Below are 16,648 nucleotides of genomic sequence, written 5' to 3' on the forward strand. Positions count from 1 at the left end.
TGGTATGTACCTTTGCACTTTGCATTGTGAGATTCATAAAGTACCTTTTGTCTCTAAGTATTGTATGACTTGTGCCACTATCCACCACAAGTATACTCATCTCATCATTCATTCAATAAATAAAATTTTTCTAAAATTTAGGGACTTTATAAGATCTTTAAAATTCTTATTATTATAAATGTCATTACATACAATAAAAACACCAAATCAAAGACATAAAACAATAAGACAATGTGGTTCGAAAACTAGTCCTTTAGACAATCGGATGTCTCAAAATCCATTTGGTCATCTTTGTTATCTTTGTCGTATTCATTGTCAGCATCATATCCATATTCTTTGTCATCATGACCGTTTTCTTGGATCATGTTTGCCTCCGGATTCTTTTTCTTGAGGCTCTCTTGGTAGAGGTCGCACAAGTGTTTCGGAGTTCTGCAGTTCTTGGCCCAGTGGTTGTCCATTCCGCATCTGTGACATAATGACTTAGACGTGTAAGATGGTTTGGATATGCCACCTCGTCCACGGCCATAACTGCCTCGGCCCCGACCGTAATTGGAACCACGACCACGGTTATTGTGGTTTCCTTTTCGGCCGGTTGAGTAGTTGTCTCGACCGTTATGATTGTCACGCCTACGCCCCTTGTACCCACCACGGCCATTGCCGTATGGTTTCCTGTTGTCTTTGGTGTAGTAGGTCTCTTTGGGATTGTCTCTTTGGGATATTTCTTTTCAACCTCATGGGCTTCAGGTAATGGTGCTGTCCCGGCCGGTCTGGCTCCACTATTCTTCATAAGAAGCTCATTGTTTGCCTCGGCCAAGAGTAGACATGAGATCAGGTCAGTATATGTGGCAAAACCTTTTGTTCTATATTGCTGTTGCAACACAGAATTCGACTGATTGAAAGTCGTATAGGTCTTTTCAAGCATCATCATATCGGACACTTCTTCACCACAAAGCCTTAGTATTGAAACTATCTTGAACAAGGCTGAATTATACTCATCCACCGACCTATAGTCCATGAATCTGAGATGCATCCAGTCGTGCCTTGCCTTTGGAAGCAACACCATCTTTTGGTGATCATATCTATGCTTTAAAGCATTCCAAAGATCCAGTGGATTGAGATTAAGGGCTGCGTAGTCTCTGTTTGCTATTTTCGACATCTGATTCACATTATCATATAAATTTTAGATTCATAATGTGATCACATGGCCGCAGGATATAAGCAAGCTCGGCCACAACACGTCTTATGCATTTATGATATTCAAAACAATACTAATCGACCATGGTGCTATCAATCATGAGCCACACGGCCCTATAGGTTTACTAATGCAATCAACCTAAGCTCGTGTGATCTATATGCTGGCCGATCTTGTTTCAATTAGTTATGAATGCATTTATCATGTTCGGATTCATGTAAAACGATTTAAACTTTCCTTATGATACCTAGGGTTTTCAATCTTTAAATTCTATCAACTTATGTTTAAGGTTTCAAGGCCTTAAGTATTTGTATGCTCAGTTAGATTAATTCAAGCAATCTAATCAATCCTAAACCTCAAATCAAACAAGAAATCAAACAAGCAAGATCAATCTTAAAATCGCATACTATTTCGATTCCTTGATTAGGGTTTGTCATATTTCAGATTTAATCAACCAACATTCAATCAGGTTCTAATTGGAATCACTTATGTTTCTAGTTTTAAGACTTGTCGATTTTAATCTTATGGTTTCATCAAGAACATATTTTTCCATAATGATGGATTAGGGTTCTTAATCAATCTAGGTTCTCAGATTATGTTTATACCTTTGTTTCGTAGGGGATTTAGAACCGGACCACCTGAGAATGGATGAGACTTCGAGCTGAGAATAATGGACGCTTGCTGCCTCCTATCGGGTCACGGATTGGGTCGATCGCGGGCTGGAGGCGTCTCGGCTGCAAGCTGTGCGGGGATCGGATCGTCTCGGGTCGATCGCGGACTTCGGGTTCGATCGCGAGATGGATGGCGGTTCTTCTGAGCTGGAACGTGATCTGAGAAGCTTTTTGGGATTCAAGATGGATCTTCTGAGTTCTTGAATGAACAAGATTAGGGTTTAAGTTTTGAGTCGCCGGTTTAGGCTTTTAGGTTTCGGTTTTGGTCTCAGGGTTCAGAGGCTATCGTGCTGATAACGTGTTGTGAACAATAGGGGAAATCGTGTGTGTTTCTGTGTATTATTACTCAATCAAAGTGTTCCCTTATATAGGGGTTACAAGGAATAGGGAAAATGAAATTATCCAAAACCTAATACAACATGAAACCACGGTTTGGCCTTGCCTTGATATGGTTACTAGCAATCCACATTGTTCATAACAATATTGATTTTTTTTTTTAATTTTGAATCACTAAATTTTTAATAATATAAAATAATAATTTATAACTAGTGGATGTAATCGGTAACAAATCAAATAATAAGTTACAATTTGTAATAGTTACATTTATAAATTGCAATGACATACAAACTAATTAAATATGTGTTACTAGGTGACTCACCTCACGCGGAAATGAATATTTATGAAAAAAACTAAATTATAATATTTATTAATATTTAATTATGCTTAGTTTCACATATTTTTGTGAGTTATTAATTAGTTGTGATGATTTAATGTGTTTGATTTAAAATAATTTTCAAATTTGCGATGATATTTTTTTCTAAAATTCTAGTTCGATTTTAATCTATTGCAATTTGTTTCTTATTGTTTATATGGTAATTTTATGTTGAAGTTTGTGAATTTTTGAATTTTTACAATCACTTATAAAATTTATAAAATAAAATTCCAAAAATGAAAATATTGTTTAAGACCAGTTTAAAATTGCATTATTTAAAATATAATTTTACATTAAAAGTTATACATTAACATAAACTCAATTAAATCTACTTAATGGTTTAAGAAATTTTCCTTGTAAAAACATATTTGATTTTTTTGTGAAAGTTAAGTAAAAATTGTATGCATCGCATTCTAAACCGAAATCTTATTTTTGACGGAGTAAAAACCATTATAAGTATTAAAACCTTTAGATGACTCTGTTAGATGTTGTAACTGTTGACTTGATAAAATGTGTAGCTAATTGGGTAATTTGAATTTTTTTTCTATTATATAGTTACTTTATGATATTCACTTTAATATTTCGTCTATTCAAAGATAAATATATTTCTATAACAAGAACGATGTGGTTTTTTACAACGGAAAACATGATTTTTTTATGAATAAAGTCGAATTTTAGATATTGAATATATTCGAACTATTTATATAGAGATGTGAACATCCATATATATATTTTTAATATCTTAAAAAAGACATTTCTGATTAATCACTTTAGTAAAACACCATTTATAAAAAATTATGTTACGATTTAATAACAGAAAAAACGAACCTGAACAATTAAAGACATTAAACTGAAATTATTTTATATGATAAATTCTAAAAATCATTCGACAACGAAAAGAATAGTGTATTTCAAATGAAAATCAAATAAATAATGTAACGATTTCATTAATGTCGAGGATAAAAGAAGATAAGAATAAAGAGTGTTATTACTGTCCGTCAGACAAACTCATTAATAATAGTGTGATCACTGATTAGTCATTAATTATTCTACCTACCTTAATAAAACGAAAAAGCATGTCCCTCTCAACAACTCAGCTCGGCTCAGCTTAAGCTCCATCACTCTACTCATGACCGTCGAGTTAAGTCAGAGAGATGCGTTTTACGTTCCGATCAACTTCGATCCTGACCGTCCATTTCAAAAAGTATTCATCATCCTCTGCATCGAAGTTATCTGCTAGACATGATCACGGGCTCATGATCAAACGAGGAGATTACAATTCTCTGTTCCTTAAAAACAAGCTCTTGCAAGTTTACACGAAAGGCAGAGGCTTTGACGATGCAGACAAGCTGTTCGACGAAATGCCTGTTAGAAACATCGTTACTTGGAACATAATGATTCACGGGGTTATACACCGAGACGGTGAAACCAAGGAGAAAGCTCGTATGGGTTTCTGTCATTTGAGACGGGCTCTTCTCAGTGAAGTGGGGTTGGATCATGTGTCCTTCATTGGCCTGATACGGTTGTGTAGTGATTCAACCAATGTAGAAGCTGGTATTCAGTTACACAGTTTGGTAATGAAACAAGGTCTCGATTCAGATTGCTTTGTAAGTACCACTCTTGTTGATTTCTATGGGAAATGTGGTTACATTGCTGAAGCTAGACGAGTTTTTGAGGCAGTTTCGGGTAAAGACTTAGTGTTATGGAACGCTTTGGTCTCGTCGTATGTGCTTAACGGTATGGTCGATGAAGCTTTTGGTTTACTCAAGCTAATGGGATCTCCAGGTGATAATTTTACTTTCTCGAGTCTTCTCAGTGTGTGCAGGGTTGAACAAGGGAAGCAGATACACGCCATTGCCTTCAAACTGTCGTTTCAGTTCGACATTCCTGTGGCGACTGCATTGGTTGATATGTATGCTAAGAGTAACCATATTAGAGACGCTCGGGAGTGTTTTCAATCGATGGTTGTGAGGAATGTAGTGTCTTGGAACGCGATGATTGTGGGTTATGGACAAAACGGAGAAGGGAGAGAAGCTATGAGACTTCTTGGTCAGATGAGAAGCGAGAATCATCTCCAACCAGATGAGCTTACCTTCGCGAGTGTTTTAAGTTCTTGCGCAAAGTTCTCAGCAGTTCAGGAGGTTAAGCAAGTGCAAGCCGTTGTTACTAAACAAGGCTATGAATGTTTTCTGTCTGTGGCTAATTCTCTGGTGACTGCTTACTCCAAGACTGGAGGTTTATCTGAAGCACTTGTCTGTTTCCACTCTATCAAGGCACCAGATCTTGTTTCATGGACTTCAGTAATTGGAGCTTTAGCTTTTCACGGATTCGCTGAAGAAAGCTTGAGAATGTTCCAAGGCATGCTGCAGACACTTCATCCAGACAAGATCACCTTTCTAGAGGTTATGTCTGCTTGTAGCCATGGAGGACTAGTTCAAGAAGGGCTTCATTGCTTCAAACTAATGACTGAGGTTTACAAGATGGAAGCAGAGGAAGAACACTACACCTGTCTGATAGATCTTCTTGGTCGAGCCGGTTTCATCGACGAGGCCTTGGATGTTTTAAGGTCAATGCCTATTGAGCCACGTGTAGATGCTTTGGCAGCTTTCGCAGGAGCATGTAACATCCACGAGAAGAGAGAATTTATGAAATGGGGTGCAGAGAAGCTCCTTGAAATTGAACCTAGCAAACTTGTGAACTACTCTCTCTTGTCAAAGGCTTACGTCTCTGAAGGCCAATGGAACCAAGCGGCTATAGTGCGTGAAACAGAGAGGAGAAATTGCAATAATCCCAAAACTCCAGGTTGCAGTTGGCTTGGGAACTAGAGAACAATGACCATGACTCATGAACACAATGGTATGTAAAAAGCACATGGAAGTAAAGATTGTTTAAGAACACAAATGATGCAACTGGACAAGAACTCCAGTGGTCTTTTCCTGTCACTATGCGTATACAAACATACAAGATTACAGACAGTGAGGTCCTAATGCCAACATCAAAAGAATCTAAGTGAGACAAGCCTGAATATTTACTCATTACCATGTCTTTTGTTCTGTTCTAACACTTCTTTGGTTGGTACTTCGTATACAGATATAGGAGAAGAAGGTACATCAAGAATTTAGTAAAGAGACTCTTTATCTTTATGTTTTTCTAATTTCTTGGTAGCGAGTCTTGCCTTGTTAGCTCGTAGTTGTCAGCTCCCTGGAGGGTTTGGTTCTCGTTATTTACAATTGCAATCTTCGAACAGAGGAAGAAGAAGGAAGATGTGTAGATTGTGAAATGCCAAATACTGCACATAATATGTGGATATTCAGAGAGTTATACCAATAGATATTAAAACTTTGAATACACACACACACACCTGTGCCAAATCCAGTAGCTTGAACTGGTTTCAACTTTGAAACTTATGGCTGCCATGGTAAAGGCTACCAGACCAGCCGCCATAAAGCCCCAATGAAACCGTTTCTTGAGTGTCTTGATCAATCTACTAAACCATTCTTTCACTGCCCTTGGCCTATTAAAAAAAAACATATGACAGAACTTGGATATGTTATGCTTTTATCAGATTGTGATAACACAGGAAACATAATGGTTTTCCTTCTGTTATACCTGTCCAGCATGTTCATTGAAAACCCAGCTGAGCCGCAATATGATCTATACTTTGTAATAAACTCTACCAAAAACCCAATGAGAAGACCAACTGACCCAATAGCTAATACAATGATAACATTCGACGCCCTGCCAGCAAATTGATAGTGAGCCAAGGTAACAGTTTAGAATAAGTATTGAAGTGCTAACTAACACACCTTGTTGCCTTGGTTAAGGCTAATAAAGCTGTGAGAATGGCAACAACTGTGTGTATTGTCCTCTTGACTGATTCATCAGCTGTGGATAAGTACACAAACGTACCAATCACAGCCATGAAAGAGAGCCAGAAATCCATGAACTGAAGCAAATGAAAACTAAGTATCATTTCACACAGAAGAATCAGAAGATGATGATGATGATGCAGATAACAACTACTTGTACCTGTAACACGTTGTAAGTCAACACACACCAGGTGCCTACATCACACGCATGATAGAGAGCGCTTGAGATTCCGCTAGATGTGAAAAGAACCCACTCTGGATACTCCTGTTCAGGGTATGAGAGTTGGTCAAAAGAAACAAACAAGAACCATTGAACTAAAATGTGTATACTAAGAGAATAATTACTCGCTGGCGAAGAGCCCAGTAAGCTGGCAAAAGAGCTGCTGCATTTGATGCAATGAGAGCAATAGACTGAATGATATGTCCTGCATCATGTTTCTTTAGCACATGAGTACATAGAAAAAGCTCTCAAAGGCTCAAACACTAGTAGATTAAGATACCTTGTTGTGATACAACTTCAATGCTACAGTCAAAGCCTCCATGTGTTCGGTCACAAGAGCAAAAGCTGTAGGAAGTCAATCCACTAGCGTCAAAAGCATATCTGCAATTCCCATGAGAGGAACACCTTCTCGGGCACCTTTCAAGAGAAAGAGACACCAGAGTAGGTGGACCTTTATAACCTCTGTCAGCAGTAGACTCACTGAGCTGCCTCAACCCCAACGACCATGTTCCTTCTCTCGCATACAAGACATAGAAATCAACTTTTTCTCGGCTAGAGTTATACAGCGAGAAGAACATTGACCGGCTGGCACTCGTCTGATTCGCATAATAATAATCCCTATCTTCAACAGTTGGCAACCCACCAAATCTAAGATACACTTCATACCGTTTCGCCGAATCTGATGCCAACCTGAAGTGAATATGCCCACCAGCACCTCCCTGAGGGATGTTCATGAGAAAATAAGTCCACGTGCTTGTGTCCAAAGGAAGTGAGGAAACGTTGCTGAGAATAGGCTCAAGAGGGAAGTCTGTGGTCGAATCCGAAGGCGAAGAAGCGTCTTCCACAGGCAAATAATATGATTCAAAAGGTGTCAACCATCCTCTCCTCATAACCGCCTGAAGCATGTAGATCTGCTGACCACAGTTTGGTCCTGCTTTCCCTACAGGACATCCTAGCACTTTAACGTTCAATGAGAAGCAGACCTTAGAGCTAGAATCTGATGTGCCCTGTACGAGACGATTCTCCCTTCCAGAGAAGCTAGCAACGATGTACCAACGACCGACTTTGGGTTTGTTAATAACCAAAGGAGCTTTGTGTATATCGCCGGCGTAGTCATGTAGAGTCTCTGAGGCAATAGCTCCAAAGCGAGCGTAGCACATGAGGTAGCTTTCGTTTGAATCTACTTTCACGCTGGACGCCGTTATAACTAACTGTTCAGATATTCCGTCTACATCTAAGGCGTATGTCTTTGTTTCGACACCGGTTAGGCAAGAGTTGGGAGAGGAGTCAGAGCAGGAAACAACGCTTCCTGTCTGGTTGTCGAAGCGAGAACAAGAAAGAGGGTAGATGGTTTGGTTGCAGGAAGGTCCCCACATGGTAGCGGTTTTACAGCCTTCCACAGTAATGTTGGCGCTGAATGAAAACGCAGAGGAGCTAACAATCTGTGGAAGTATTAGAGTATGCATTAGAGATATGAACTCTTAAAGAGTGTAACCAAACGAAATAATCAAACTATAATTAAAGAGTGTAACCAAAACTATAATCAAACCAAAACTCTTAAAGATATGAACTACTTATACCATTTTCCCTTGAGTCCTAGTAACTCCAATTCCGTTAAAAAGACCAACATACCAAGCTCCAGGAGATATCTGTAAGCAATAACATGAAACAAGAGTTTCTTAAAATGTCCTAACACACGAATTTTTATTGGGTAATATCAAAAGCCTACCTGTTCATTGGTCAATCTCAAGGAAATGTTCTTCTGCATAGGGTAACACTGTTCTGCAATCTCAATATCTTGAGCTCCTTCAAAAGAACCATTGAATAACCTTCCTAGCTCTACAAAACATCAAAAATAAAAACACTTTCTTAACTCCTTAAAAATAGTAAGTTAAGTTGATCTCTTTTTAAGTAACCAGACAAAGAAGCATAACTACATGTACCTAAACCCTTGAGAGCGTTGGTTGATGCATCAGGCAGAGGAGGACTACCGTCTCTGAAGCATATAACAGGAAGAAGACTTTTCGAAATCTTGGAAACACTCTTTGCACTCTACACACACACACAAAAAAAAAAAAAAACAAATCCAAAACCAATCAAATTTGGATCAAAATCAATCATTTTAGAGAGCAGGACAAGAAGCTTACGATGCCAACATCAGATTCCATAGCAACATTCAACGAAGAGAACCATGGAGGCAAATCAACTACACAGCAAATAACACAGTTCAAAATAAGATCTCTGATGATGATCTGGAAACGAAGGGAAACACTATTAGAGTCAAGATGAACAGTACCTCTGATGTAACGAGTGTCGTAGGGTCTGACTTGTGATTTTGGGTACCTGAAGCTCGAGACGGTGAAAAAGCTTCCACTATTGTCCTCGTCGATCACAGATTCTTGAAGAGAGTCACAGATTGACACAGCCCACGAGAAGAAGACGAGGAGAGCTGTTAAACCCAGAATCGAAATCTTCGCCATTTGATCAAAGGTGAGATCTTTTTTCCTGATAAACTGAGAGGGTTTAAGACTATTTTAGTGTGTGAGTAGAAAGAAGATTAAGCTCATTGTTCCAAGAGAATTTTCCGAAGACAATAATTTCTTCTTTAACTAAAATAATTTCTGACACTTTACTTTTCTTTCTTCACGCGCTATATAAAATTTTAGTATCTTCACTCGCTAATCCAACGGTGGAAAACTGATCGAGAGCTTTAATGTAGAGGCGCGTGATTGATACAGTATATCGTCGAGATAGGATGACTTTTTGGGGTTTAAAGATTTTTCTTCGGTCATCCATACTTTATTACGTTGTTGGTCAGAGACAGGAGTCATACTAATCAGTAGATTACATGAACTTAATTAAACTAACCTTTTTTAATAGTAATAAAAACTTGTGTGTAATTAGAACTGATCAATCAGGATAAATGAGATCCAAAATTTGATGAAACTAACAAGGCTTATCAAATAAAGAATCTATTTTATTTTAGCCTATGTGCTATGTTAATCATGTTATTATTATACTCCATCTATTTTGAAAAATGTCATTTTAATATTTTTTTCTTGTTATCTAAACGGTGTAATTTTAGTTTTTTAATGCAATTTATATCTAATTTAAAAATTAACATTATTTATAAAATACACTGATCTTGTAAATAATTTTATTTATCGCAAATATTGGTTAAATAGATATATAACTAATAGGAGCATAAATACATTTCAACTATTTTTTAACCTATGTGAAAATATTAAATTGACATATTTTTCAAAATGGATAGAATAAGATCCTTCTTCATAACCGAAGAAGTTGATAAGAATCGAATTCTGCAATGGCTTAAGATATAGAGATAGATAGTAAATGTATGTGTCTCATCGTTATAGCATTTATTCAACCAAAATAAAAATGAGTTTACAAAGGAACTTATGATAAAAACATGCTCATTTTGTTGTTGTCTCCTCAATGGTCAGGATTGAATTTGACAGACTCCTTGTAGATAAGCTCTTTTATGTGTTCTTCCGTGCACGAAGGATGCTCGAAGTCGAAGCTGAAAGGAGTCGGACACACTGGTTCTTTGGCCACATCGTGGTGCGGTGATAGGTAAGCATGGCCAAGAGCTTCATCGACTATATACACACACAACAGAAAGCAGCACTTGAATGCAATAAAGAACCAAACCCAATTGAGATAATCCAAACAGAAACACTATGTGTTGTTGTTACCTGATATACGTCGATTTGGATCAAAGACAAGCATTCTCTCCAGCAAGTCGATGGCAGTAGGAGGCACTTTCGGGAATCTAGCAGCAAACTCTTGTTTAGGGTATCGTGGAAGCTGCCTCACGTATCTTCTCGCGTTGTCACTGCGAAGGAAACCGAGACTGGAGTTGTCTGGAGAGCCTACAAGCTGTATATTCAACAAGTGAATGTTTTAATGTGAATGGTGTTGCGGTTTTCAGACAAAGGTGAAAAGCTGATAGTTTTTGTTTTACCTCTGTGATAAGCCTAAGCTGATGAACATAATCTTTTCCAGGGAACAACGGTTGCCCCGTCATGATTTCACCGAATATGCAACCAACAGACCATATATCAATAGCTGCAGTGTACTCCGAGCAGTTAAGAAGCAGCTCAGGAGCTCTGTACCAACGAGTAACAACATACTCAGTCATAAAGTCTGTGTCTGAAGTTGTTCTCGCAAGCCCAAAGTCACCGATCTTTAGCTCGTGTTTGGAGTTAAGCAGCACGTTGCTTGGCCTTAGATCACGATGTAATATGTTGGCCGAGTGCACGTACTTGAGCCCTCTTAAGAGCTGGTACACAAAGAACTATAAAAGGAAGATAAGTTAATAGAGATCAGTTCAGAAAGTTCCATAAGATTAGATCAGACTTACGCGGCACTGGTCATGGCTTAAGGTTTGTTTAGAATGGAGGACTCGTTGAAGATCAGTGTCCATTAACTCATAGACAATGTAAACGTCGTTGAATACATCTCGTTGCGGAGGTCTTACAATATCTTTGATGGCTATGACCTGAAGAATCAATCAAAACCAAGGCTTTAAGATCGGATTTTAAAGAGTGAAAAAAAACAGAGGAAACAGAGTATCCTCTGTTTTTCTCGTCCTTGGAGAAAGTGAATATGTAAGATGATCGTTATAAGGCTTACGTTCTCATGATCCATGTGCCTGAGAAGCTTGATTTCACGTAGAGCTCTCTTAGCATCAATAATGTTATCAAAAGCATTACCGATCTTTTTAATTGCCACTTTCTCTCCACTCACTGAGTTCACCGCAGCACTGAAACGATTCAAACGAACATTTGAAAGATGAAAGGCTTTTGGTAATTTATCTAAAGAAGAGTCTAAAAGAACTTTACCAGACGATACCGCAAGCGCCTCTACCGATGGGACGGATAGGAGGGACATACTTTCTTGAAACTTCAAAGAGCTGTCCGTAAACGTTGTACTGAATATAGCGGCCTCCGTGTGTTGGTACAACTTTGATGCAATGGTCGGTAGAACAAGAGCTTGATTCTCCTGACATGATGCAATGAATCAGACCAAGAACCAGACAGAGAGAGAGAGAGACCAAGGAGAAGGGCTTTTGTTGAAGTTGAAAGGATCTCTCTACAAGTCTCTCTTGAAGACACTAAATCCATGTGAAAGGAAAGAAGCTTTTTTTCTCAACTGTAAAAGATCTCTCTCAAGTGACCCGTGAATCTAAAGAACATGGAAGATTACATACGTGTATGGTCACAAGAAGTAAGAGTCATTAACTCAATATTGCAAATTTCATTTGTTACTACTAATTGCACCTATCCGCACTTTCTCCAACTGCAAATTGAAATTGGTTTAGAGAAAATAAGATCTATATTTACAAAGAATCACTGTTTTTTTCCAAGAGAAATTATTTGACAAATTAATTTTGTTTTTAAACATTAGTAAATAATTTAAGAAAATTAAAATTGTTTTTTCTTATAGTAAACTTGAAAAAATAGTTATTTATTTAAAATAAATTTAGAAAGTGATACCAAATTTAGGTAACGTTAGCATTCCCTCTTTTTCAAACCATATATTTGTATTATACTGCAGAACTGAGTTCAATCAATACAGACAAGGCTAACACACTTGAAACCAAAGAGACAAGCTCAACAGATGGACTAGAGCAGACAAAAAAATAAAAAAAAACACTTTCAGTAACCTAAACCTGCCTTAAGGCCTAAACTTGTGGTTTTACCTTAACCTACATATTCTCCAAATACATTGCCAGAGATTAAGTCACTTGACCTAAGATTACAAAGCAACACATCTCGTCCACTTAAAATCATTTTGAAGAAACTCTCAACTTCCTCTAGTAACTGATCCAAACCCTGAGACAGTTTCTCAGCTTGTATCCCCAACTCCATCACACAGTCCTTAAAAGTCTCAACTTCCACAGGATCATCAACACCATCTTGAATCATCGGGTACAGCTTCTCCACACTAGCATCAACCCTCTCCAGCTCTTTGAGAATCGTACTTCTACCTGAAGACAACAAGTCTCTGATCTCACCGTTCACAACGCCCTGCATATCAGTGAAGACCTTTGCCCACAACGGCTTCTCAGAGACATGTAAGTCAAAAAGATCATTAGTGGAATCAGACCAGGCCGCGGTGAATACGCTGCAGATATAAACCGTTTGAACCTTCACACCGTAGAAAGCCCTCATAAGAACCTTCCCTTTCGCCGAGCTCTTGACTCTAGGCAAGGTCAGAGACTTAGCAAGACAGTCTAGCACCTCACGGCAGGTTTCAATCCTAGCGTTGTTTGCGTTCACATGTTGCCTCCAGCTATCAAGAGAAGACCGAGATTGAAGATACTTCTTCTCCCCGGAACCAGACTGTAAACTGTGAAGAACACATTTGAGGTAGAGATCTCCCTGGTTGAGTCTTGTGAGCTCCGAGCTAAAGGCGTTGCAGAGATCTAGCAGTTTAACGCTTATATCTAGATAAACATCAACCCATTTCTCTTCCCAGTCAGAGACGGGAAGGTGGAGATCGGTGATGAGTGTGTTGATGTTGTTGTGAGTCTCGCAGAGCGACTCCATAGCTAGCTTCATCCATGATAGAGTGAGGATGTCGTCTTTGTTCTTGGGGATGAGTTTCTTTAGCCTCTCTGCTAAAAGCAACTCGAAGCCGGTGAGTAGAGAGAGCAGCCAGGGGGATAAAGCTGAGCTCTTTGGTGATAGCATACGAAAGGGGTTCCCAAATGGGAAGAAACCTCGTGGTGGATCATGTGGTCGGCTCATTTTGCTAGACACTGCAAAAAAAAAAAAAAAACAAAGAGATGATATTTTGAGTTAATCAATCAAACAAGCTTATGGGTAATTGATACTGCATAGAAGGGAACAATCCAAACCTTAAATTCTCAAAAAGCTGACAACTTTATAGATCTTGAAGCTTAAAAATCGAAACTTTCCATTTAATTATATGGAAACAAACCATAATCAAACGATGTAAACTGAAGATGGGTACAAACTCTACATCGGTCTGTTAACTCTTTAACCCTAAAACTAATTTCAGAAGAACACACATAAACATAGATAAACGCAGAGAGATGTGAGGCTGAAACGAAGCTCAATTTCCAGGAATCTTACCGTTTTAAGCTGCTGGAGATATGAAAATCACAAGGGAAAGTGCCGTGGAAACGATCTTCTAATGCTTCATTGACTTTTCGGAGTCGGTTTAGCTGAGAAAAACTTATGGCGGAGGTCGGCCGTCAGTTTATAAGGATAAAGTCACTGCCGGTTACATAAAACAGTAAATGAAGCTACGATTGTGAATGGCGGTGACGTTTGATTTTTTTCACTGCCTTGTGCACAGAGTTAAAAAAGTGGACGGCTGAAAAAATAGTATTTTATCGAAAGGCAAAATCTAACGGCTACAAATGATAACGAATACATTATTGCGTAAAATGGGCCGAAAAGTCCATATGACAGCTGTTGAGGTGTTAGTTGGAGCCCCACAAAAAACATGGACCCCACACTTCACTTACTCCGACAAGGAAGTCTAGAACCAGTCTTTTACGGGCCATAAAGATTAAGCCCAATGTAGACAATAAAAATAATAAATCGGCCCAAAAGGGTTTCGAAGCCTCTCTCTCAGTCAGAAGGTGTCTTCAAGTAACGAATCTTGCGACGTACTAACTACTGATAACCGGCGATGATGTCTCCCGGAGCCGAAGTTACGGCCACACAATGCTACGATCCAATTGCTGCATTTCAATTCGCCCTTGCACGGCGAAACAACCTTCGTTCCATAGGCTACACCACTCTATCTCCTCCAGTCTCTCCTCTGGTCGCATCACCCTTCACGGTGGTGATGGTTCCGTCTCCTCCTCCCGACTCCGTGATCTCGTTTTCGTCGTAAACCCTCAAGGTGTGTTTGCCCTTTTTACTCGGTGGAAGAAGAAAGACTGAGACTTGGATATTAAAAATATGATTTTTATATATGGAGAATCAATCTCGAGGTTGGCTGAATCAATCTTGTTGAATTTTAGGAGCTAATGGTAGAACAGCTAAGGAGTGGAAGAAGTTGCTTCCTTACCTTCGAACTCGTCTTGGTAAAGACTGTAATGTGAGTGTTTACTTAACTGTGTGCTATGTGTTAGTGGCGTGTGTGTGTGTGAGTATTCTTGTTTGTTTACTCCTCCACAGATAAAAGAATCTTTAACATCGGGTCCTTCTCATGCCATTGACATTACAAGAGAGGTATAAGTTATACTTATACATCACTTTGATGGGTTCTGTATTCTCTTGATCGTTTGTTTTTGCTTCTTTCAGGCTATTAGGGATGGTGCAGATGCTGTGATTGCGGTAGGAGGTGATGGAACACTGCATGAGGTAGGAACTTGAAATCTTTTGATTGATAGAACCGAGCTCTTTAGAGTTTTAGGTGCACTCATTCTATCATTTTTTTTTTTTTATTTAACAGGTCGTTAATGGTTTCTTTTGGGAGGGAAAACCTGTCGGTAATCTCAACGGCGAAGCTAATCATTCGGCTGCACTTGGTGTGAGTACTATGGGCTTTTGTGTATATCTCTTCCGGAGTTACAACTTACGATCTCAATCCATCTTCTTCGTTTCTTTCTTTTCTTTTGCAGCTGATTCCATTAGGTACTGGCTCGGATTTTGCTAGGACATTTGGTTGGTTAGTTATTGCAACTTCAGTTTTGATATAATTTGTTTTCAAAACTTATGTCGAGCCAATCTTTTTGAGTATATCCTGCGTTTTGTTAGGAAAAATGATCCTTGTGAAGCGGTGGAGCGCATTGCTAAAGGTATGTCACTGAAAACATTCGAGAAGTTAGGACAAATCATGTGTAATTATGCCTGTAATTTTGCAGGTGTACGATCACGTGTTGATGTTGGTGTTATCAACCATGAAGAAAGTGATTTGCATTACTTCATTAACGTTGCTGATGTTCACTTGTAAGGATATTCCCGTTTGATTAATCCTTGATGAGAAGGTTGTGAATCTTTTGTCTTGTTCATCACTTTGCAGGAGCGCAAAGGCAGGTTTTTACGCGTCAAAGTACAAAAAATTCGGAAGCTTGTGCTACGTTATCGGTGCCCTCCAAGCTTTTATGGGACATCACAACCGAGACATGAGAATCAAGGTAAAAAACAGTCAAAAATCTCTTCTTCACCAGAGTGAGCAAGTAAGCTTTGAAAGCATTGTGTTGTATTCTCAGGTTAATGGAGGGGAATGGGAGATATATCCTCAAGTCACCGCTCTCTGCGTTGGAAACGCTAAGTACTTTGGTGGTGGAATGAAGATCACTCCCAACGCTGTCCCCGGAAATGGAAATCTTGAGGTCATTAGATCTGTTTTAATCCTAGTGTTCTTAGATGTGAATTAGCTTTTTGACACATTCATACACTTCTTCTCTCTGCAGGTTGTGGTTCTTCAAGACTTCAAGTGGTATGATTTCATACTGAAACTTCACAAGCTATACAACGGGACGCATCTCTCTGTTAACAATGTGAGCTCAAGAAGGTGAGATCTTTTTCTTCTCTTGTGTCCTCAACATCTTGTTCTGTAAATGTCCTAAGCACTTTTGTTTTTAATTGTAGTGTACAAAGCATCGAAATTGAGGAGATTTCAGAGAGTGGAAGTGTCTATGTTCAGTCAGATGGAGAACACCTTGGATTCCTACCTAGAAAGTTTCAGGTTTTACCCGGTGCCATCGACATGATCAGCTGATGATCACAACCACACCTGCCAAGAAAAGAAAGGTGTAGAAAAGAAGACACATCACATTCAACTTTTGTTTGGTCTGTACTCCGTACTATGTAGAGATTCTTCTTTTTTATCTTAGATTTGATTCATTGTTTCAAGACGAATCAGATATGTGATCGTGTTGTGTTGTGTTGTGTTCTGTTGTTACTTTGTGTGGTCACCATTAGCCAACACACACAAAGATACTTTTTAAAGTAAACTCGTCGTGTCTCATAA

General features: G+C 38.7%; 5 protein-coding genes across 6 annotated transcripts; 2 read left to right on the forward strand and 3 right to left on the reverse strand.

Moving 5' to 3' along the window:
- The first annotated feature begins 3,694 nt into the window (after positions 1–3,694).
- On the forward strand, positions 3,695–5,482 carry LOC106341449 (pentatricopeptide repeat-containing protein At2g46050, mitochondrial). The gene has a single exon (XM_013780219.1). It carries the CDS (start codon positions 3,730–3,732, stop codon positions 5,398–5,400), a length of 1,671 nt encoding a protein of 556 aa, XP_013635673.1. The 5' UTR covers positions 3,695–3,729; the 3' UTR covers positions 5,401–5,482.
- On the reverse strand, positions 5,473–9,224 carry LOC106341448. Its single transcript, XM_013780218.1, has 12 exons — positions 8,961–9,224; positions 8,812–8,870; positions 8,608–8,716; positions 8,394–8,503; positions 8,245–8,313; positions 6,945–8,106; positions 6,790–6,869; positions 6,605–6,709; positions 6,382–6,521; positions 6,185–6,313; positions 5,937–6,089; positions 5,473–5,864 (listed from the first exon to the last, which is right to left on the reverse strand). The coding sequence occupies exons 1-12, from the start codon at positions 9,142–9,144 to the stop codon at positions 5,726–5,728; spliced, it is 2,439 nt and encodes an 812-aa protein (XP_013635672.1). The 5' UTR covers positions 9,145–9,224; the 3' UTR covers positions 5,473–5,725.
- A 784-nt stretch (positions 9,225–10,008) lies between these two features.
- Positions 10,009–11,783, reverse strand: LOC106341450 (mitogen-activated protein kinase 12). The gene is made up of 6 exons (XM_013780220.1): positions 11,530–11,783; positions 11,321–11,450; positions 11,049–11,186; positions 10,650–10,982; positions 10,381–10,564; positions 10,009–10,284 (listed from the first exon to the last, which is right to left on the reverse strand). The coding sequence occupies exons 1-6, from the start codon at positions 11,694–11,696 to the stop codon at positions 10,118–10,120; spliced, it is 1,119 nt and encodes a 372-aa protein (XP_013635674.1). The 5' UTR covers positions 11,697–11,783; the 3' UTR covers positions 10,009–10,117.
- Positions 11,784–12,211: 428 nt separating this feature from the next.
- Positions 12,212–14,011, reverse strand: LOC106341452 (protein BPS1, chloroplastic). The gene is made up of 2 exons (XM_013780224.1): positions 13,789–14,011; positions 12,212–13,451 (listed from the first exon to the last, which is right to left on the reverse strand). Exon 2 carries the CDS (start codon positions 13,438–13,440, stop codon positions 12,391–12,393), a length of 1,050 nt encoding a protein of 349 aa, XP_013635678.1. The 5' UTR covers positions 13,441–13,451; positions 13,789–14,011; the 3' UTR covers positions 12,212–12,390.
- Positions 14,012–14,303: 292 nt separating this feature from the next.
- LOC106341451 (sphingoid long-chain bases kinase 2, mitochondrial) lies at positions 14,304–16,631 on the forward strand. Of its 2 annotated transcripts, XM_013780222.1 has the most exons (12): positions 14,307–14,569; positions 14,691–14,767; positions 14,848–14,901; positions 14,974–15,033; positions 15,125–15,202; positions 15,294–15,340; positions 15,430–15,470; positions 15,537–15,621; positions 15,695–15,809; positions 15,885–16,007; positions 16,089–16,189; positions 16,267–16,631. In XM_013780222.1, the coding sequence occupies exons 1-12, from the start codon at positions 14,389–14,391 to the stop codon at positions 16,394–16,396; spliced, it is 1,092 nt and encodes a 363-aa protein (XP_013635676.1). In that variant the 5' UTR covers positions 14,307–14,388; the 3' UTR covers positions 16,397–16,631. The 2 variants fall into 2 exon arrangements, with proteins under 2 accessions (XP_013635677.1, XP_013635676.1); XM_013780223.1 differs by lacking the exon at positions 14,848–14,901 and having other exon boundaries at positions 14,304–14,569.
- Positions 16,632–16,648: the final 17 nt, after the last annotated feature.

This window comes from Brassica oleracea, chromosome C4, assembly GCF_000695525.1.
Source record: "Brassica oleracea var. oleracea cultivar TO1000 chromosome C4, BOL, whole genome shotgun sequence".
NCBI lineage: Eukaryota > Viridiplantae > Streptophyta > Magnoliopsida > Brassicales > Brassicaceae > Brassica > Brassica oleracea.